Source organism: Pocillopora verrucosa, chromosome 2, assembly GCF_036669915.1.
Source record: "Pocillopora verrucosa isolate sample1 chromosome 2, ASM3666991v2, whole genome shotgun sequence".
Taxonomy (NCBI): domain Eukaryota; kingdom Metazoa; phylum Cnidaria; class Anthozoa; order Scleractinia; family Pocilloporidae; genus Pocillopora; species Pocillopora verrucosa.
In genome coordinates, this window is record NC_089313.1 from 13256709 (window position 1) to 13279520 (window position 22812).

The window sequence follows — 22812 nt, forward strand, 5'->3', positions numbered from 1 at the left end:
TATTAATCCCTTACATTGCAGAAAGGCTAAATTGAGCGCGATAAGTTAAATTGATTGACAAGAGAGTTGCAAAAGCACAACACAACAAACAGAAATAGAACTCGCCCCCAATTAGGCTAACCTTTAGAGCATTTAGTGGTGCTGATTCATTCCAAATCGGTACCAAATAGAAATCAACTATGGTGAGCCTCACTCCCGTCCCCTTCCCAGAATCCATTTTTAACATTATGCACGTGACTGGACACTCCATCTACAACAACAATCAAAGTAAAAGGTGGGGCACTAACCACTATGAGAATATCATTCCAAGAGAAACGCTTGAATGATTGAAAAAAAAAATTGAGAAATTATATTCTTTATTTCATTCGATTTAATTTCCAAATTGTTTTGGCACAGCAATCAATTAAAAAAAAATTCTAAACCATATCGGTTTTTGGCATTGTAGTAAGTATGTATAATTCCAAGCTATCTTCGTTCGTTTTCCACTCGTGATTGGCAATTATAAATATAACGAGAAGTGTTGTCATAATTACAAAATAATTCACAGACTTTCTTGAATAATGAGTGTGCATATTTCTCGCGCGTGTACTGCAACTCGCCTACGATAAAAAGTAATTTAAACACTTTTTAACTTTTACTAAAATAAATTATAAGGTTATCTTAATGATAAAATAAATTATTTCACAGAGACTAGAAGAGTGTCACTTTGCACGTATAAATCCTAGTTCACGAAAGAATAATTTAATTTTTCGGAAGAAACGTCAAATATTGTTAGTTCAAAAGTCAAAAAAGACGGTTTAGGCTTCCGAGTTAGTGCGGAAAAGAAGAAAATATGATTTTTTTCTGGAACATGACGCTCTGCTCATTCAAATCAGATAAAGCAGCTCTCCCTCCGAAGTTTCAGAAGTTCTTCATCTGTACTAGACATTGAAACAATGTCATCATCAAATGTTAACGCAACGACTTTTCCCGCCAAAGTTCCAATTTTCTCTTCGTAAGATCCATTTTCCGAAGCACCGAGAACCTCCCCTGAGATGACACCCGAAGGACTGTCTGCGTCATCATTCGGAGCAACATCCGCCATTATGGTTGCTATTTTTTCTCCGGTTGCACAAGACAACACATCTATTGAAGCGGTAGCAACATGTCCTTGCGACGCCGCCTCTCCAGACACAGCCAAAAGGTCTCCTCGAAGGGTGGCTAGATGGACACTTGATTCATTATCAGTAGGTGTAGAAGTGACATCTCCCTTGATGATCCCGATCTTTTCCCCTGGTTTGGGTGTGGTCGCGTCCCCGTCTATTCTTGGCACACGGTATACAGATCCGGTAAGCGTAACATTTTGTTCCCCCTGTGGATCATCTATGGAGCCTACAAGAACACTCGCGCTTAAGGTGCATATACGCCCAAAAACCGTCCTGTTTCCCTTCAACGAAGCCTCGTCGGTTGATTCGGCAAGAGGGGCTGCACTTTGTTTATTTTCAAGCGCTGAATCCTCCTTGGAAGGATCTGTTTGTTCCGTAGCTTCGACAGGGGCGGACGTGGAGTCGTGCTTAAGGTTATCACCAGAACTGTCTTCTCCACCGGGAGATAAAAGAACCTCTTTAGTGACTTCAATCGAGTGTTTAGTATTTTCTGTCGTAGCAGGTAATACGGAATCTAACTCCTGAATTAAAGCATTCACCTCACTATCCGAAGGTAACGTGGAGTGGTGACTTGAAGCTGTACTAGATCGTTTGGTTTGATTAACAGGGGGTGCATTTTTAATCTCGACAGGTAAACTAGCATCACTGGCAACTCTTTGTTGGGTTAAATCAGTTTCCGCAGCCTCTTCATCCCCGTCAGGAGAAGTTCCACTGACACCCTGAGTCTCATCTTGTGAGGGATCCTCTTCATTCTTGCCAGGTATGTTGACTTCACCGGCGACTTTCTGTTGCACTACACTAGTCTCAGCCGCATGTGTATCAGCAGTGGCACTTTCCATACTTATCTCATTTGGCACAGGAACCACATCTTTGTCACCAAGAGCTGTACTTTGGGTCTCGGTAGCTTCCTCCTCATTCAAAGTAGCTTTGCTTTGAGACGCACAACCATCCGAAGCAGGCGATCCTTCCTTCTGTGGCTCTTCCTTATCATTCGTAACCTGAGTCACATTGTCTGTGGCATCTGTTGCAGAAAGATTTTCAACCCTGGAATTTCCTTCAGAAGGAGGTGGTTTATTATTACTGGGACCATCAGTGTCAACCTTTTCATTAACTTCCTCACTTGTGTTGTCTGAGTCTATACTGTTGTTCGCACTTCCCTTTGGAGAATCACCACGAGGAACATGACCATTGGCAGAGGAAGGCGGAGACACAGATTTACCTGTCTGCTTACTGGATGACTCTCCTCCTACAACCAAAGTGTAAAGGTGTTTTCAAATATTTCAAATCATGGATGGTAATTTCTTATTTATTATTATTTTTTAAATTATTGAACTCCCGTTTCAAATTTACAGCGTCACTACTCAGAGGTGACGTATCATTCAAGTCAATCGATGGTGTGAAGTCGGTAGCATACGTGTAGCCGTACCCATTCCCTCCCACCCAAGGTGAAACGGAAGCGAGGGACGTTCCCTCCCTTCCGTTTCACCTAGCAGGAGGAGGAGGGTACGGCTACACGTAAGCTATAAAGTAGGATGCATCTAGGAGATCTAAAGAGGTGCATCTCTGCTGATCGTCATGCGAGTTTGGCGAGTATGCATGCAGTTTCGAGTCCCTCGCGCACACTACACTCCTACTCTGTATCAGTCAATAACTCTAATTAATGACTCCACCTTTTCAGACGCAGTCAAGAGAACTGTAGCCCATCAAAGGCTATAAGTCAGAAAAGAGGGGCGAAATAGAAGCGGGCGGTCAATGCAGTTCTCAATTTTTTTTAACGCAGACACCTTTTCGCTTGTGTCCTCAGACCGAGTGCCTGGTATAGGATTGGAAAACTACGTAATGGATGTATGTCGGACGCGTATTGAACGCGTGTCCGTCTAGTATGAGGTCTCTGACTAGAGAGCTGCCCTTAACCCTTTAACTCCCATGATCTGATTGTTAATTCTCCCCTCTTGCTGCTACACATTTACTTTTATATTAGTCAAGAGAACTTGGTTTGAAATCAAGAACAAATTCTTCGTGATAAGCTTTAGTATTCTCATTTCTTGTTTGCTGGATGGTGTAAGAATATTAAAGGGAGAAGTTATCTCTCAATCACTTATGGGAGTTAAAGAGTTGATTTTTTTTCTTACCGTTTCCACCATTCTCTGTTATTCTCTGTGCATGTCCATTGCTTTCTTTTACTGAAGAGCGGGAGGATGAACTCCGTTTAGAAGTCGACTGGATAGCTGTAAGAATAATTTTCCAACATTTGTTTTAAAAGAGGATAACTAAGTCTCTTAACTTTTCAAGACTGATCAAAAAGAGATTTCTCCTTAAAACTTTAATGATATCATGACTCCTGTCGGTAAGGTATACGTTGAGTTACTGTTAGTAGAAATCTGAAAACAACTGCTTTTATTTTGACTTACCATTTTCATCCTCTTCTTTTATTCTCTTCAATTTTGGAGCTGGCTGTGGAGAAACTGCCAAAAGTAAAGGACAAAGTAGTAAAAAAAAAATGAAAAGTTTGAATTCAAACCCAACCTAAGTGGCCCATTCAGCCAGAACTTATCCCTGTTTCTGTAGCAAGAAGTGATTATGTTTGCACCTTTCCCTGACTAGGATATGAGCAAGGTTACCACTACCCCCACCCACCCCCCCCCCCAGCATATGAGCCAACTTCCCCTAAGCAGACTTAAAGACTTCCCCCTACAATTTTTCAGTAGCCATTAACACTCCTGGGTGGAGACTGAGTGCCACTGAGGAAATAAAGTGTCTATCCCATGAACACATGATAGCATAATGACCCAGTCATCACTTACTTAACTCAAGCAGGCAAAGAAAACATGAGGGCTGGGTTCAAACCCTGGCTGAGGCCATTAACCTCTTGCAACCCAACATGGGTCCCCATATTCTCAAAACTGTTCTCTATACAATTCCTATGGTGCACGAGAGGAGAATTTGATAAACAGTCAAGAAGTTCTTTACTTGGAAAGCATTCCTCTATTCACGTGTTTGATTCAGCAGAAGTCGGTATGGGATGTATGGGTATATCAGATCTCCTCAATACTGTAAGGACACTTAATTAAAGATGCCAATCACTCTTAGAGGTTAGAGGGTATAGGGTTCTATTCTTGGGCAAGACTCCCAAACCATAATGTGCCTTTCTCCAGAAAGAGAAGTACAAGTTGGTGTTGGCAAACTGTTGGGGAGATATGAAGAGGCATTGGGAGTTAAAAACAAAGCTGCAAAGGGCTAACAATTCATCTAGGAAAGGAGGAACTTTTTCCCAATGCTCTTCATGCTACAGAAATCTCATTCATGTTATATCAAAAAGTCAACATCCCTTTTATATTATATAAAAAAAAGAATACACAGTTGAGCTATTCTTTTCTGGTACTGAAGACTGAACTGAATCTATTGACAACTAGAGGGTGGAACTTGCTTAAAAAGGAGAACTATCAAGGTATCTCAGAACTAAGTCTGCAGCTGACTAAACACTTTAAATAATGTCAGAGATTTATTTACAATCATGAACCTAAATAATATCACCTAATTAATAATAAATAAATATATGAATAAATGAACACAAAATTTAGTTGTTTTCTTGTAAACCATCCATTATTGTTTAAAATTTATTTTGCTGATCTCAAGTAGTTTAAAATTACAAGTTGGCCCATCAGAATGTTGACTTAGAATTAACAATTTGGCAATTTCTGAACAATATGCACTTGGCTTGCAAAAACATAACTCGAAGATAACATGTTATCAATCACATGTAAAAAGATCACTGTTGCCATAATTACATAAAAATTGCACCTTTCCTTGCAATTCATTGTATTTACTTAGTATCTCATTGATGTTTATGTACAAACTCTAATAAATAGGATATTACACGGCTGTTTGGAGATACAAAATTTTTCTTCTCATGTAGAAAAACATTTCAACACTCAAGGAGAAATTTCATATCTCCACACAGCCATGTAAAATCCTTTACATATCATAACTAATTTTCCAAGGCCCTCATTGGCAGGTTACCATTTTTTTAGAAAAATGCAAGATCCTCCATAGTAAGTAGATTTGCACCTCTAAACACATAAAGTAAGAGGCTCACACCTAGTAAGTTGTTGTGTGTTTCAGAAATAGGAGAATTTGCCTACCTGTGCTTGTAGCTTTTGAGGAGCCACAACCCATAAGTGAGGTGAACCCTGTTCAGGACTTTGTGTTTCTCAGGCTGAGCTAAAGTAAGAAAAAACAGTGTCATTGAATTTCAAGCAGCCTGTTTCCTTGATGTACCAGTAAGTGAAATATTATGAATCACTTCTAGTAATTTACATATCAACCAGATTTCATTTGGTGTAATAGTACAATACAGTATGGCCTGATAGACCAAACTCTCCCACCAGAATGTAAGTCATGCAAGCATGACAACATTTCCCTTGAGGTACATTTTTCAGTCATTTACTATCAACTAATTCAAATTCACCAATATTCTACACTTTTCTCAGTTTCTCTTTCACAAAGCTTTACTTTTGAAGGGTGCCACATCAGCGCATATACTATTGAAGAATTCATCTGTGCATGAATTTTAGAAATATGTCATATGTCTTCTAAAATATTGATGTTACATGTCAATTATTTTTGATGAATGCAAAGATGCAACAGAGATAAGGTTTTCTTGGGCATGCATGTTAAGTGAAGTTTGCTAAGGCTCTAAGTTTAATTTGCATTATTGTAGTGTAATTGGGAATCTGAGGATTAAATAGGAAGTCTTTACATGGGGTTTTACTGAGTGTGCAAAAATTCAGTTTCCAATAATTCACTCTCACACATATTATGCTAACTAACATATGAGACCTTATTAGTGTTCCAAATATCCAAAGGCCTAGTCGCTTTAACATATTGAATTTTTAATGAAATCTAGGTGCGAAAGGATTACAAGCCATCTTTTTTCACTTGGTTTTTCTTAACCTTTTTACTCCCAAGATCTGATTCTCAATTCTCCCCTCAAGCTACTACACATTTCTCTGTAAATTAATCATAAGGATTTGGTGTTAGATCAAGATAACAACTTAATTTGATAAGTTTGAATATTCTCATTTCCTGTATACTAGAAAATGTAATGATATTTTACATGTAGGGAGAAGTTTTATGTTGATCACTTCTGGGAGTTAAAGGGTTAATTCTTAGAGTGAGAATGAAGAGGAGAGATCCTTGTAAGGAGGTTGAGCTCTCAGATTCCAGGCATTAGTCAAGAGATTAAGGCTGTTGTAAGGACAACTCCTGTTTTGCTCACTGATGGAATTTAATTTCCTCACTGATACAATTACCAATTTCTTTTAGCTATAGTTCTGATCCCTAATAACTGGTGCTTAATCCAAAACTATACTGTCTTCACAATTTTCAGCAACTTATTACCTGTCTCTTGTACTAACCACCCCAAGCAGTGAAAGGATTAATAAACTTTTGCTCAAAAAGTATTCTTTTAAGTTTAATTTGTGCTACAATTCATTTGGGTTAATTACTCTAACCCAAACACATCCAAATACACAAACAAGGTACTCAAATTAAAACTAAATTTATGGTCTTCACTTCACCCCCTGTTCAACAGTAGTTTACATTTATTTTTACATCAAAACTTTGGGTTCATGTGACAGTTAAATCAAAAGATAAAGAAGACTATGAAACTACACTTTCATGTGACTTAAATATTTCCAAGGTTATAAAACTTATTTATAACATAGCTAGTAAATTTGTCTAATCAAATTCAATTGCACAAGTGTGCTTCATATTCCTATAGTGCATGCTCATGACATCAGCAAACAAATCCCTTGAGAAAAAAATTTTCCATCCGGTTGAAAATATTATAAAACAATTGGTTCATATGTCAGCTGTGTGTTCATCAAGATATGAAGCACTTGTGAAGTTTGGAGAGCACTCAAGAAGCTAGAGTTGCTCTTGGCTATGCCTCGAGCAACTCTTACACATCTTTCATGCTCTCCAAACTTCCTGCGTGCTTCATGTCTTGATGAATGCACACTGACATATGAACCAATTGTTAATTGCTAGTTTAAGGCACATACTCTGCTAGATCTGTGTTTTATTTAATATCAACAAAAAAAAAACAGTTATTGATGGAATTATATTTAGCAAACAACAAAAATCTCAGAAAAATTTTAAAGCCAGGTTGCAAATTTTATACATTCTGTAATTGGCCACTGCACCTTCTCAAAAGTACTTCACATCAATTTTTGCATCAAAACTTTGGGTTTGTGTGACAGTTAAATCAAAAGATAAAGAAGGCTATTAAATACACTTTCATGTAACTTAAATATTTCCTAACAAGGCTACCAAACTTCTTGAAGGCACATACTCCACTATAGAGCTGCCATTTTATTTAATATCAAAAAAAAAAAAAAAGCAGTCATTGATGGAATTGTACTTGGCAAACAACAACAATCTCACAAAATATTTCAAGCCAGGTTGCAAATTTTTTACATTCTGTTGAGATGAATACTCATGTGTACCTTTATTATAAGCCAATCATATTGTGTAAAAGAATATGATTGGCTTCAAATCCAACTACACTAAATGGTGTTCAAAGAATGCACAGACGGAGTATAAATATATATTGCATTATAAAATAATTCAAATAGTACGCACGCTCTGATTGGCCATAAAACCATTTTACATGAGCGTATGTAAACACGGTTTTTGTTCCTCTTTCATTAGTTATTTTATAAAAGAAATGTAAAATGGTTTCCATGTTTACATAGCCTGATGTAAACACTTGGGAGGTTGGGAGAACACAAGATAAGCGTGGGAAACCACGAAGCGAAGCGGAGTGGTTTCCAGCTTATCAACATTTCTTCAATGTTGCACAGTTATTGGACAGTTGGTACCCAACCTGTTTAACAGGTTTTGCTCTTGCTTGCAATGGTTTTTTATTATGTGTTTTGCATTGTCTCCCACTTTATAAGAAATGCATAAAAAACAGTGGTTGGATAATAAATAACTTATTGATGATTTGGTGTGTAGTTTTGCTTAGTATTTTTACAAAATATGGTACAACTCATAACATCTCGATAAAAAACAGCCTCCCTTTGGCACAAAAATATACTTAGACATTTGTTTACCTTTACCAACTGAGAACTTAAACAAGGAATCCAACTAGGTATCCCAGATCATCTCTCCCCAACATATTGTTGGCAACTCTGTTCATGGGATCATGAAAACCAATGTAATCCCCAAAGAAAAATTGGAAGTTATCAGAACAATTCTCCATACTCAAAAATTTTACTGATATTAAACGGCATATGCCAGAAGTGTTTGTATAAATCACTGGATAACTTTGTTTGCGTTTGTTTTTCATATTTTGTCCTTTCAGGCAAATTAGTTGATTGCCCACGGTATACTCTTCAGTAACACATTTTTTTTTAAATGTTTCTTGCGAAACTGCAAGTATAGTAAAAGTTGCCATGACATCTTATCCAAATAAGGCTTTAAATCGAACATTTAATCGGGGTATATTTGCCATCGTATCTCTCAATAAAAAGTGTATTTTACTGAGTTAAACATCACACTAACCTGTGAAAGCTAACGTAAACTGGAGAACAATATTTTAAATGAATATGTACACATTCATAAACCCCACTGTGAGAACGTGCATTGTTTTTGTCCGTAAATAGGTTAAGCTAAAAGTTTACATTTCAACTTGTAAGCAACTTATGGAGCAACTTGATCCGTATGTGTCCTAAGCTTTATAATGACTCACCTTTCACGAGGGAAAACCTCTTCCACGAAATCAGTACAAAGGAAGCCGAGATATCTTGTTAAGTTCGGTAGTCAAAGTGAAAATTGAAAAACAAATAATGGCGAAGTTGCTATACGCCACGGTTGTTGATCGCAATGTTGATCTTCGAGTTTTTTGCTCTGTATTCACTTAGGCGGCGATTCAATTTCACACCAAACACAAGTGGAATCCTTAAAAAAAGAAAAGGATGACGTCCATGAGAAGCAATTCGGATGAATTGTTCGCTGCCACAGGTCACAGATCCGTTTTGTTCTGATCTGACGTAAGAAAATGCCGTAGTCAGTTTCGCAACCAAGCGTGAAGGAACTGGTAACCATGGTCGCTGGTACCCCTCCCTCCTCTCTCACGACGATCACGAAGAATTAGATAATTCGTCGTACAATAACGACCATGTTGTTGTTATTTTTTTCTAACCAAATTTGAAAAAACTAAGTCTCTGACTCGTTACCACACAACAAATTGGTTGAGGTAAGAAAAACAAACCCAAAGGTTGAAGGGAAAGGAGGGAGGGGGGGGGGGCCGGTTAACCGCTAGGAGGGGATGGAGAAAGGGATGGAGAGAATAGAGGTAAAAGCGGAGGGGAAACGAAATGAGAAGAACAAGAATGATGAGGTAAGGAGGGTGGGTGAATGGGAGAAAGCTTTCCAGATAGGGTGGGAGATGAAGCCAGAAAAGAGATAGCAGGATTAAGAATGGGATAGAGCTAAGGGAGGCAGTGCAAAAGAGAGTAAAGAAAAGGAGAAGGGAGCAAGAAAAATGGTGAGAGGGCATAGATTATGAATGCAGAGGAGTTAGAGGGAAAAACAAGATTGGTAGCTTGGGAGAGAAGACTTGGAGGCCGGTCATTATTCAGCCTCCTAAGAAGGAAGGGGTGGGGAAGAATTTTGGCTGTGTCACGATAAACTTACCTGACCCATAAGGCTCTGTAATATTCTTATGTTCCCCCTTGACCCTCAGGGCAGTTAATCGGCCGTCAATTTTCTTTGTTCCCCTTTTATACTCTGTTTGCTTCGACTAATCCCCTATCCCTTCTTTCTGAAAACTATGTGATTCCCCCCAGTTCCTCCACACACCCATCCCTCCCCCGAGGAAACAAATAATGACTGGTGCCGTAATTTCGCTTCCTCCACCCGGGCACAGTGAAGTGACTACCCCTTAGACACATGATGAATGAATAATTTATTTACCACATAAACTTTTTGCAGTAAGGGAACTTTGATAAATAATAGAGATTCTCTCTGCTGCGCCCCGTTTCTCGTTCGGTTGGTACTGCAGGACAGGACACCTTTTCATTCTGTTCGATACCGCAGCATCATAAAAACGAAAGCTGGATGGAGTCAAATACCAATTTCTCTGGCAGAAGAAAACCGGAAATTAATTTTCTTTAGAAAACCTGTCCACTTAACAAATCGCCAGTGGTTTAGCGTGGTGTATACTCTTATCGACAACGATATTCGTCATCACAGTGGTCAAAATTTATTCCTGACCTACTCGGTTGAGCCTCACTAAACCACTTTCGTTTTGTTTTTACAACAATATTATTTACGTCAAATAAAACGACTCTTTCAGTGCGTGACCAAGATCTTGACACATTGACGCGAGAAGCGTTGTCTTTACTGTTAATTGGCCAATCAGATTGCGACATTACTGCCAATTGTGGTACATCTGATTGAGTACATGTCTGTCTACAGCTGCACATTAATATCTTTGAATGTGTGAGGTCAAGCTAAACTTAAACGATTGTCAGAAATCTAGTATGTCAAATATGTCTTCGGTCATCGCGTGTAATTGGTCAATGTTTAAAATAGCATTTCAATCAAAAGAAAACTTTTTGAGGCGATTTTTAATACGTGAAGCTAAAGCCATGGTTTCTAGCCCTTAATCATGGATGATAACACTTTTAGTTACATGACGATCTTCATAAAAAGGTTCCGTGCTCTGTGTGTGTGACCTCATTTACTGAACCAAAACAGCTACCATTTTAGCACAACTTCTGCTCTCATTATTTAGAGGGAATTCAAAAGACGAGTGGCCGCCAAAGAGGAGGAAGAAGAGCAGGTAGCTTAAGGGAGAGGAAAAGGAATGGTGAAGGATTGGAGAAAAAAAGATCCGCACCAAGCAACGTTTGTTTATGCTTAATATCTTTTTATTTTTGATAGTTAATGTACCTAGTAAACCTTAAGAGGGGAAATTAAATGAACATCTAGAGATACGTTTAACAAACCGATAATCGTATTTTTGTATCAGAGCTATTTGATACTGCTCGACTGCTATTACTCAATTGAATCCTAATGAATCAGCGAAGCCAGAGCGATTGAAAATTGAATACAGGAACTGAAAATGCATAAGTGAGGTCAAGTAAACCTTCAAGACGACTAAGTGCCTCATAATTGCTGGCTGAAATTCCATAGGAGACAAAAATTTTGAAATTGGACATAGTAAATAGAACATTGGCAAACTGATTCCGGCCCTTAAGCAGGAGTTCGTCTTTCTTGCGTATCCTGCTGAACTTTGTAACTTTTGTTTAATGATTTTATATTAATGATTGCAATTGGGAATCATCTTAAGCTGGAAAGTTGTCAATAAACGTTTCTGTGATTCTTTTCCTACAATTTCAGTGTTTGATGACTGATTAACGACTAATATATTTCAAATGATTGCACAACCGCCGTACAAACTCCATGAAGAAGTTACTTAGTCACACTAAATAGCAATATTAATGAAATCCGAAGTAGTATTTCACGCCTGGTTTTTATTGATTAGAATCATTGAGCGGCTTGTTGTTATTCACCCATGCATAATGACTGAAATCTACTCTTGTCACGTTGAAGATTAAAGAGAGATGGTTCATCCGATATAAATATAACCAGAATTCGTAAATGTAGTGTGCACTGTTACGTTATATTAACACGTTTTTGCGTCACATTAATCGACAAAAATGTCAACAACGATTTAAGCCCTATCCTAAAGAATTAGAAAATAAGATACTGAATTACATTTTTGTTGTATAGATTTGAATATGAGCAGTCCCTCCTTCTCAGCGAGGTCCGTCGCGCGAGTGAAAAAGTTGTCAGTGAAAAAAAAAAGTGATGTTAGGGCGCCTCGGTGAGCTCTAAGAGTGAGGCGCTCGAGAAGTTCAAGATCTTTCACGCGACAGACCGCCAAAAGGAGGGACTCGTAGTCAAATTCATATAACGAAAATGTAATTCGGCAGCTTATTTCCTAAATCAAAAAGTAATATCTGTTAATGTAAGTAAGTGATAAACAAAATCAATAATGATCGAAACAATTAATTCCGTGGCAAGAGGGACCAACTTTACACCGCATCCTTTACACCGCATCAAATCACTCGAAACACAAAGAACCAAAGGAAAGTGCATTTAGTTTATATATCTAACTGTCATGAAGAATTATAATTATTTTGGGGATCAAATGTAAAAAATTTGTGTATCAAAGGAATATTTCCCTCGAACCGATTTGAATAAAGGCTAGACCGACGACAGCAAATTACGGCAAACGTAAGTACGGAAGTAGTGTTTCACACTTGCCAGGACTAACGGAAAGTTCTTGTAGCGCACCGCCAAACTTTCGTAATGCATCATGCCCTGTTTCAAAAACTGATCGATAGCTTGTGTAGTTAGCGTTTTAGTTTGCACTTTCAAACGTTAAGCTGTGAGACTGCAGGAAGTTTCACATAGTAAATTAGTGAAGAAAAACGGAAAAAAAATCTTTTTTACAAACATCAATGAATAATAAACAGATCCCATTTTGTTTGCTCTTTCTCCACTAGGTGTGGACGAAAACCGGAAGTTTGGGCCACTTTTCCCAAGAGTTTTCGACAGATTTTCAGGTTCCACCGTTTAAAACTTAAAACGCTTCCTTAAAAACAGGACTTGTGTGATAATTGATGGATTTCATTGGAATCGATAAATTATTAGATGAAGGTAAACGAGTCCTTCTCGTTTTATTTTTTAGCTCCACGAAAATGAAAGCAAGATAGAGTCTAACACAAATTTCTCTCTCTGTAAAAAAGGACGGGTTACGGTCTCTTTCCAAGGCCGGTTCCAATAAACCCATTCTACGCACAACTTTTAGAAATAAAGATCTGACCTGAGAACAAATGGCAACCATCTTTAGAATCACGCTCTTCTTAAACACGTTCAATGGAAGTGAGCAATTGGTCGAGACCATTCCAAAGGTCAGCCACTCTTCCGAAAATGTCCATCATCTGATTAAAAACATGTCTGTCCACAACTACACAATATGCCTTTGAATGCGTGAGTTAAAGGAAGACTTACACGATTCTCAGAAATCTTGCATGTTGAAATGCCAGGGAGAGCTCTCATGTAATTGGTCAATATTAATAGCATTTCAAAGGTGTGACTACTTCGCAATTTGTTTTTCGCGTGTTTTGTACGTGAAGCGATGGCCTTATCAAGCCTTTAATCATGGATATCAAAACGTTGCTTGCCAATCTTCACGAAGAAGTATCCTGTTCTGTGTGTATGGTAACATTTACCGAACCAAAACAGCTACCATGTTTGCACAGCTTTTGCCTGCATTGTTTAGAGGGAATTCAAAGGACGAGTGGCCGCCATGATGTCATAACATGTCCTGAGTGTCGAAGAGAGAGTCAAGTCCCTGGAGGAAAACTCAAAGATCTGCCCACCAACTTTCGCATCAACAGCTTACTAGATGTGTTGGCCATAAGGGAGTGCAACTCTACTGGAGTCAAATGCGGAAACTGCGACAAACGAAGAGTAGAAAGTTTCTACTGTTTTCAGTGCTACTCGTTCTGGTGTGACGAGTGTATTACAGGCCACAATATTATCCGAGCAAATAAAGAACACCGAGTTCTCGCGCTTAAAGATTTTGAAGATCAAGACATCGAGGTTGTCTTAAAACGACCAGCATTTTGTTCACGACCGGGCCACGAAAAGAAAGAACTGGAATTCTTCTGTAAGAAATGTCAAGAAACCGTTTGCAGTTCATGCGTTGTGACCGCTCACGATGGACATGTTAAGGTACTCCTAGAAGAAGCGGCAAATGAAAAGAAATCGCAAGTCATGTCCGCGATTGAGTCCAGAAAAGCAAATGTGCAAAAGATGAGAAACAAAATATCTAAAATTGATGAGGCCTGTCATAACATCGAAGCAAACGTCGCAAAAGTAAAAAGAAGCGCGCAACAGTTTGCTGAAAGCATGATTACTGTCATCGAAGCCAAGAAACAGCAAATCTTTTCTGAAGCGGATCATGAGGCGCAACAATCTCTGCAACGTTTGCGAGCACAAAGGATCGACATTGAAAACAAGGTCAAAAACATCGAAACAGCAGTAGGAAAATCTGAAACACTAATAAAACGAAGCACAAACGCAGAGCTTGCACAGATAGATAAAACACTGAGCACAATAATCCCGAAAGAAGTCGATGATGAGCGAGAAGAAGAGGACTGTGACCTTGAAGGACTACGTCAATTTATTTTCGAGGAAAACGAATCCTTAAAGAAAAGAACGAACGATGAAGGAATCGGCTGTATTCGTACGTTTTCCAACAAGACCAAAGTGGATCAGTCGATTGCTGAGGGAAAAGGACTCACGGAAGCGATTGTTGGAATTCAAGCGAACTTTGTTCTCACAACAAGAAATGCTGAAGGACAACAATGCTACGAAAAGCGTGACCGAGTAACAGCAGAAATAAAAAATCACCAAGGCCATGACTGTGCAGCAGAAGTTCGAGTCCAAAATAAGAAAGATGGAAGCTACAAGATCAGCTATTTTGCCAAAGAAAGTGGAAGACTCAAGGCGGTAGTCAAAGTGAATGAAGAACAAGTTCGAGGCAGTCCATTTCCGGTTCAAGTGAAACCCAGACAGTTCAGACCCGTGCTATCTTTTGGCCAACAAGGTTCGCCTACTGGAATGTTAAGGTCACCCTGGGGAGTGGCAGTGAATGAACGCGATGAAATTACAGTGACTGAACGCGGTAAAGACAGGGTTCAAGTTTTCAGTAGTGATGGAACTTACTTACGGTCGTTTGGTAGAGAGGGTGATAAACAGGGAGAGTTTGATAACCCAGCCGGGATAACACTACATGAGACCAAGAACATTATAGTCGTGGACACCCGTAACCACCGTATTCAATACTTCAATGAGCAGGGTGAGTACCTGAAACAGTTTGGTTGTAAAGGGAATCTTGATCACCAGCTGTCTAATCCCCTTGGTTTATTTGTATGTAGTAAAGGCAATATTATTGTTGCTGATAGCCATAACAAATCAATTAAGATCTTTTCTTCTGACGGCCATTATTTGAGTAAATTCGGGGGTGAGGGTTTTTTTACCTTTCCTTTTCACTGCATACAGTATGACAAATATCTGATAGTGTCAGACAATGAAGAACATTGTATCAAAGTGTTTGATAAAAATGGTTATTTTTTATACAAATTTGGAAAGAAGGGGAAGAGGGACGGGGAGTTCAATAAACCTTATTGTTTGTCAGTTAACAAGGCAGGACACCTGATGGTTTGTGATGCACATAATCACAGAGTTCAGGTATTTGAGCTGAGCGGAAAGTTTATAACAAAATTTGGATCAAAAGGAAAGAGTACAGGAGAGTTTAATATCCCTATCTCTTCTGCAGTGCTTAGTGATGGTCGAATAGTTGTGTCTGACTTTTACAACCATCGCATTCAGATATTTGAATAGATATCACATCACTATGCCTTACCAGATTTGAATTTATTTTTTCAAACCTTTAAACATGAAACTGCTTTTGACAGGCGATTTATATTTTATGTAAGAATCTTCTGAATGGTCACTGAAACTACAACACTACCTATTACACCATGAATTTCAGTGATTGTGCAGTAAACTAACTGTCATCTGTCAGTCAGCCTATTTAATAACCTCTATTAGGTCAATAATTAAATTGGTTACAAAACTTCTGTTTGATAGTAAGTTGATTACGAATAAAAGGCTACAAAATTCAGTTCTACTTCCTCATTAATCACACTGAGGGGTTCAGTTTCAATTAATTCTACATCCAAGATAAAGATCTTGTTACACCTATAATTATTTCCTTAAATATTTCCAACACTAAGCTGAGTTGGGAGCCTATTCCCGGGTTGAACCAGTGGAGCAAATGATCTGTTTTATGACAATAGTAGTAAATTCTGTAGTTACTTAATTAACAATGTCATGTAAAATTGTAAATAATCAAACGGTAGAAATGTGTCATTAAATTTTTTGTGATTGTATTTTCAAATTTGCTGTTTAGTAATTGCTTGACAAAAACAAATAAGAGTGATTTGTAACTTTCTGACTGATCTATGACCAATTTATTCAGGGAGGTTGCAAATCCACCACATTTATTATAAAGGAAAGCTAAGATAATAAAATAACCTCAATGAATTTTTAAGATTTGAGGTAATTTTCCATCGTTCCATCTTTTAGGATTTTGGGTAAATTTCTGCCATCCCACCATTCTGTCATTCCATCCTTCAAAATTACAAGTTGACCCACCAGAATGTTTACTAAAAGTCAGCCATATGGCAATTTCTAAACAATATGCACTTGCCGCTGCACAAAAGCATCCTTGCAAAAACAGAACTTGAAGATAACATGTCATCCTCACATGTGAAAATATCACTGTTGCCATAATTACATATAAAAATTGCACCTTTCATTGTAATTCATTGTATGGATATTTCATTGGTGTTGATAATTAATAAATTGAATACTACACATGGCTACTTGGAGAAACAAACTTTCTCTTCTTGTGTAGAAAAATATCTCAACACTCAAAGAGAAATTTCATAACTCTGCATTGCCATGTAATATCTTTTACATATCATAACTAGTGAATTTTCCACAGCCCTCACAAACAGTTTCAAGAAAAATGCAAGATCCTCCATAGGTAATGGATTTCCACCACTGAATACATAAACCAAGAGGCTCACCCTAAGTAGCTGTGTCTTTCACAAATAGGAAAATTCGCCTACCTGCGCTTGTAGCTTTCTGAGGAGCCTCAACCCATAAGTTAGGTGAACCCCTGTTCAGGACTTTCTGTTTATCAGGCTGAGCTGAAGTGAAAAAAAAACAGTGTCATTGAGTTTCCAGTGGCCTCTTTCCTTGATGTAAATGAAATAATAAGAATCACTTTTAGTAAGCCAGGTCACAAGCCAATTTTTTTGTTGTTGGGTTTTTCTTAACCCTTTAAATCCCAAGATCTGATAGTCAATTCTACCCTCTAGCTACAAGACGTTTCCCTGTAAGTTAGTTATGAGAATTTGATGTTAGATCAAGATAACAACCTTACTAGATAAGTGTGAATATTCTCTGTCATTACCTGCTTACTAGATAAGGTAAGGATATTATACATGTACGGATAAGTTTCATGTTGATCACTTCTGGGAGTTAAAGGGTTAATTCTTTCAATTCTAAGAGTAAGCATGGAGAGGAGAGATCCTTGTAAGGAGGTTGAGCTCTCAGATTCCAGCTGTCAGTCAAGGGATTAAGGCTGTTGTAAGGACAAATCCTGTTTTGCTCACTGATGGAGTTTAATTTCCTCACTGATACAATTACCTATTTCTGTTAGCTATAGTTCTGATTCCTAATGACTGGTGCTTAATCCAAAACTATCCTGTCTTCACAATTTTCAGCAACTTATCACCTGTCTCTTGTACTAACCACCCCTAGCAGTGAAAGGGTTAATAGACTTTTGCTCAAAAGCATTTTTTAAAGTTTAGTTTGTGCAATGATTCATTTGTGTTAAATTACTCTGGCCCAAACACATCCAAATACACAAACAAGGTACTTAAATTGAAACTTAATTTATGGTCTTCACTTCACCTTCTCAGCAGTAGCTCACATTGATTTTTGCATCAAAACTTTAGGTTCATGTGACAGTTAAATTAAAAGATAAAGAAGACTATCAACTACACTGTCATGTAACTTAAATATTTCCTAACAAGGCTGCAAAACTAATTTGCCAGTTTAAGGCACATACTCTGCTAGACCTGCCATTTTATACAATATCAAAAAAAAAAAAGTCATTGATGGAATTGTATTTAGCAAACAAAAAAAATCTCAAAAAATTTTAAAGCCAGGTTGTGAATTTTATACATTCTCTTGGTCACAATTACAATGACAAATTAACAGATAAGTTAACTCACGTGTACCTTTATTCTCCTCTGAAATAGAATATGATTGAATTAAATATAATTAATTATTATAATCCAACTACACTAAATAGAGTACAAAGAACACACAGACAAAGTAAAAAATATGTATTGCACAATCATTGGACAGTTACTACCCAACCTGTTTGACAGGTTTTGTCATTGCTTGCAAGGGTCTATTTGCATTCTGTTTTGCAGCATCTTCCACTTTATAAAAAAATGCATAAAAAAGTAGTTGGATAATGAATAACCTATTGATGATTTGGTGTAGCTTTGCTGAGTATTTTTACTAGTTATTTGTATTTTAATAAGCCCACATGGCTTGTCAAAATATGGCACAACTCATAACATCTAGATAAACAATAGCCTCCATTTAGCACAAATACATATTCAACAAATATTTATTTGACTGTCTGCCCTTAACAACTGAGAACTTAATCAACAAATCCAACTAGGTACCCCAGATTATCTCTCCCCAACATATTGTTGGTAACCCTGTTCATGGGATCATGGAAACCAGTGTAGTCCCCAAAGAAAAATTGGAAGTTATCAGAACAATTCTCCATGCTCAAAAATGTTACTGATATTAAATGGCATATGCAAGAAATGTTTGCATATATTACTGGATAATTTTTTTTGCATTTGTTTTTCATACTTTGTCCTTTTAGGAAAATTAGTTGATTATCTTCTGTACATTCTTTGGTTAATCAATTGTTTTTCAAATATATCTTGTGAAACTGCAAGTATATTAAAGTTGCCAAGACACCTTATCCAAATAAGGCTTTAAGTGTCCCTGTCTGAGAAAGTGTTCCAGGGGCCAGAAGTAATGGTCAACCAATTTGGCTGAAAATTGGCACAAAAGTTGGGTGTGATAAGATATTTCAAAGGCCATTTTGGTTCACTTCTTTGACTGTTTGCTCTGGAGTTTCAGGGGGGTCCCATTTGTGGCCTGTGGAGCACCAAATTTAATCCTTCTAGATGGCATTTTGAAAGTGCTATGAAACTCCATTGGTAAATTGTACTGCCAAGTGAATTTGACCATGGACTCTACTTTTTCAAGTGATTAGACAGAGGGGCTTGGGGCTTAAGTTAGGTCAAATTTGAGGTCAAAATCACTACCCAAAATTTCCATTTTTCAAAAAACCTTTACATTCAGCTGCATTCTTGCATAACTTTCCTTCCAAATGCAGTATGTACTTTTGTGAATCATTTATCAAAATCAGTTGAGAAAAATTTGGCTTATTGAGGTTTGTTCGTTTTTGACACAAACTCTCCATCCCCCTCTAAGGGCAAGCAAAATGGAATTTTGAGCATAATTCATGCTATAAACAGACCAAACTCTTAACATAAAGCTTTTATTTTGTATTTGGCGAGTGAACGCGAAACATTAAAGCCAAATCAGTGTCATTTTTTAGAAATACCTAGACTCATAGCTTACAAATGCTCAAGAAGGCCTCTGATTAGCACCACAAACACCCAGCGGTTTAGCAAAATAAAGGTATCTTTTTTCCTATGAAAACCTTGTACCCATCATAGAGCATAAATGATGATGTTCTTGCCCAGATATGAAAATATTTTTCAAAGATGCTTGAATTTTCTCTGATTTACATACATACATACATACATACTTTATTTGTCACGTAGGTCGATAAATGGCAGCTAAAAAGCTGATGTGGACCTACAAAACTAAAGAGTGTCTACAAAATTTAAATAATAACAATAACAAGTTGCGAAATTATGGTAAGTAAGAAAGGATGTAAGACCTAGTAAGATAATATACAGTTGATTTACAGTAGTAATAAAAAGTAATAAAATAAATAAAAGTAGTAAAATAGCTTTAATATATGTAATTTACAACGTCTTTATTTATGTTTGTTAGGCCATATTTCCATATATATTTTACTTCAAGCATGCTAAGTCTCTATATTTTGTCCAGCCGTTTTTTAATTGAAAATAAAGTGACTTTACAATAAAACGATCGTTAGAAGATGATCTACGTCTGACCTTAGAATAAGCTGAATAGCTCTTGCAAATACCCATCACTAAGCGAGCATGACCATGCATACATAGCTTATGTGCCGAAGTGAGCACCGTCCAGGTGACTTGTGATTCATCAGAGATCTTAGGTACTTTAGAACTGAATAAATGGAACCATCCAACAAAGAGGGAATCCACATTCAGAAGAGCTGGATGGAAGAAAATTACTGTTGCTGTTTAAATGAAATATTCCACACGAGACACGATACTATGTCAATCGGGAGTTACTACATCACGGGCAACGAGTGGGGGATGAAAAAAAGACCGAAATACGAGTGGCCAGCGGGGAAATAAATTTAGTACTTCATATAGAGACATATACAATACAATACAATATTTATTTGCCATATACGACATTTACACATGGAAAAAAAAAATGAAGAAAATTGATGACAGAAAATAAATGGCGAGAAAACCTGAAAGAAACCACGAGGTTATAACAAGTCAGGCTTTCTCACTTAAAATAACTAATCTTATATTAGAATTACAATATGGACTTATGGTAATTAACTTTGACCGCGCACACGTACACACACACACACGCACACACATATTAAGTAAGTTAGTTAAGAATTACTGCCTTACAGAAGCTAATACTTAGAGAGAAGAAATTCCTTAAGCTTTCTTTTAAAAGAAGCGGAGGAGGGAGAACTAGTTATGTCAGAATTTAACGAATTATAAAAGTTTGGACCTTGAAAGTAAATTGAAAACTTCCTGGTGTTCGTTCTGCACAGTGGCAAACGGAAGGACTGAGCATTCCTAGTATTATAATTGTGGATTTGACTATTCAGTAAAAAAAGTTATTGAATTTGGAAGGGAGTGTAGAGTTCTCGAATGAAAACATAAAAGTACCTAATTGAAACGAATGGATATCATGAAATTTTAAGAGTTTAAGTTCCTTTAAAATAGGGCCAGTATGGGCAATGTATGTAGAATTGCTTACTATTCTTAACGCACGTTTCTGTAAGGTTACAATTCTTTGAAGGTTTGACTTATAGGTACCAGCCCAAGCTAAATTGCAATAATACAAATATGGAAGGATCATAGAATTGTATAAAGTACTAAGGGAGTGAGTAGAGAGAAAAAACCTAGATTTATGAATAATACCTATAGATTTGGATAATTTATTTGCTGTTAAGGATATATGCGATTTCCAGGTCAAATTGTCATCTAATAAAACACCCAAAAACATGGTCTCAGAAACACGAAGAATAAGCTGCTCATTTATGAAAACTTGAAATTCAAAGGATTGCTTCTTTTGCCAAGGCTTGAATACCATAAAATTAGTCTTGGCTAAATTCAAGGAGAGCCGGTTTGCTGTAAACCAGGTTGACAATTTGTTTAATTCTCTATTTAATGTGTTAATTAGGTAAACAGGGTCATTATGGGAGATAAATAAGTTTGTATCATCAGCAAACAAGATTGCATCAAGCAGGGAAGCATTGTTCAAATCATTAACATACAGGATAAAAAATAAGGGACCAAGAATAGAACCTTGAGGCACCCCACAGGGAATCCCCTGTGGGGCAGATCTAACGTTATTAAATTCGACAAATTGTGTCCTCTCAGAAAGATAACTTTTGACCCATTCTAGTGCCAGATATCATATAACATATCCTAACATATCAGTTATAGTTGCCGAAAAGCCGAAATATCAACAGTATACTTGACTAAATAAAATGTTAATTATTTTAACGCCTGGATCTTCTGAAAAAAGGTCTCCTAAACGAGTGGCTCTGATCATAAATATTTAAGCATGGTAAACACATTAGCCTTAACTTGGCTGTTTCTCGAAGCTCAGTGTTTTCTTACATGCCTTTTTCACGTGAAACGAGGCGATTGAATATATATATAATAAACACTAAAAGAACTACAGCTGATGGAAATTTAAAATTTCTTATCTAAAGGCTGTGGAAACAAACTTATTAATGACTCTAAAAATATAGAAATCTAGAACGAAATTTTTTTAGAGTTGCTTAGCTTTTCATTTTTCCGGAATCGAAAGTCGAGATTGCAAAATTCAAGTGAAAAGCAAACCGACTGTGATTTACGCCTTAAACATGTCAAGATTTTTTTTTCTGTTATGCAGCAAGTTACATATCGTAAATATCATTATTCTTGGTGCCTCTCCTAGTGTCACCGATGCCTTTCCCGATGCCTCCGTTGGTTAATATAGCAATAAAAATATTGTTTCAGTCAAAGCGTTTGGAAAATTGCTAAACTTTTGAATTAGCGAAGTATAACCTGGTAACATTTTGGCTTTACAACACGATTGTTTTTTGCAAGTTACAAAACGTAAATATAATTCTTCTTGGTGCCTTTCCGAATGCCACCGATACTTTTCCCCATACCTCCATTGTTTAATACAGCAGTAAAAGATATATTTGACATCAACACTTTTGAAAAATTGCTTCACATTTTATTTAGCGAGGTATACTGTTAACATTTTGGCTTTACAACTCTATTGTTTCTGCAACTACAACTGATATGTCTCCATATGAAGTATTAAATTTGTTTCCCCGCTGACCACTCGTATATCGGTCATTTCTTCATCCCCCGCTCGTCGCCCGTGATGTAGTAACTCCCATGTCGGGAAATCAGGCCTGCCATTTTGGACGTGAGAATATTGGGACTGGACCGAGTTTCCATTCCTCCCCCTCTAT

At 37.2% G+C, this 22812-nt stretch overlaps 2 protein-coding genes across 4 annotated transcripts; one reads left to right on the forward strand and one right to left on the reverse strand.

The window, feature by feature from the left end:
- Positions 1-369: 369 nt before the first annotated feature.
- LOC131798273 (uncharacterized) lies at positions 370-20394 on the reverse strand. Of its 3 annotated transcripts, XM_066162223.1 has the most exons (9): positions 20117-20394; positions 18255-18319; positions 16934-17014; positions 10128-10293; positions 8902-9110; positions 5288-5366; positions 3557-3610; positions 3278-3373; positions 370-2391 (listed from the first exon to the last, which is right to left on the reverse strand). In XM_066162223.1, the coding sequence occupies exons 6-9, from the start codon at positions 5319-5321 to the stop codon at positions 872-874; spliced, it is 1704 nt and encodes a 567-aa protein (XP_066018320.1). In that variant the 5' UTR covers positions 5322-5366; positions 8902-9110; positions 10128-10293; positions 16934-17014; positions 18255-18319; positions 20117-20394; the 3' UTR covers positions 370-871. The 3 variants fall into 3 exon arrangements, with proteins under 3 accessions (XP_066018320.1, XP_066018321.1, XP_066018319.1); XM_066162224.1 differs by lacking the exon at positions 18255-18319; XM_066162222.1 differs by having other exon boundaries at positions 18255-20394.
- Positions 13292-16916, forward strand: LOC131798276 (E3 ubiquitin-protein ligase TRIM71-like). Its single transcript, XM_059115938.2, has one exon. It carries the CDS (start codon positions 13389-13391, stop codon positions 15636-15638), a length of 2250 nt encoding a protein of 749 aa, XP_058971921.2. The 5' UTR covers positions 13292-13388; the 3' UTR covers positions 15639-16916.
- Positions 20395-22812: the final 2418 nt, after the last annotated feature.

Bases quoted from the DNA above. Each gene is read 5' to 3' on its own strand.
- LOC131798276 (XM_059115938.2), top strand. From the start codon at position 13,389: ATGGATATCAAAACGTTGCTTGCCAATCTTCACGAAGAAGTATCCTGT.
- LOC131798273 (XM_066162224.1), bottom strand. From the start codon at position 5,321: ATGGGTTGTGGCTCCTCAAAAGCTACAAGCACAG. The intron at 3,374-3,556 runs GTAAGTCAAAAT...TTATTCTTACAG, and splicing joins AAAAGAAGAGGATGAAAATG to CTATCCAGTCGACTTCTAAA. The intron at 2,392-3,277 runs GTAAGAAAAAAA...CTTTGGTTGTAG, and splicing joins AACAGAGAATGGTGGAAACG to GAGGAGAGTCATCCAGTAAG.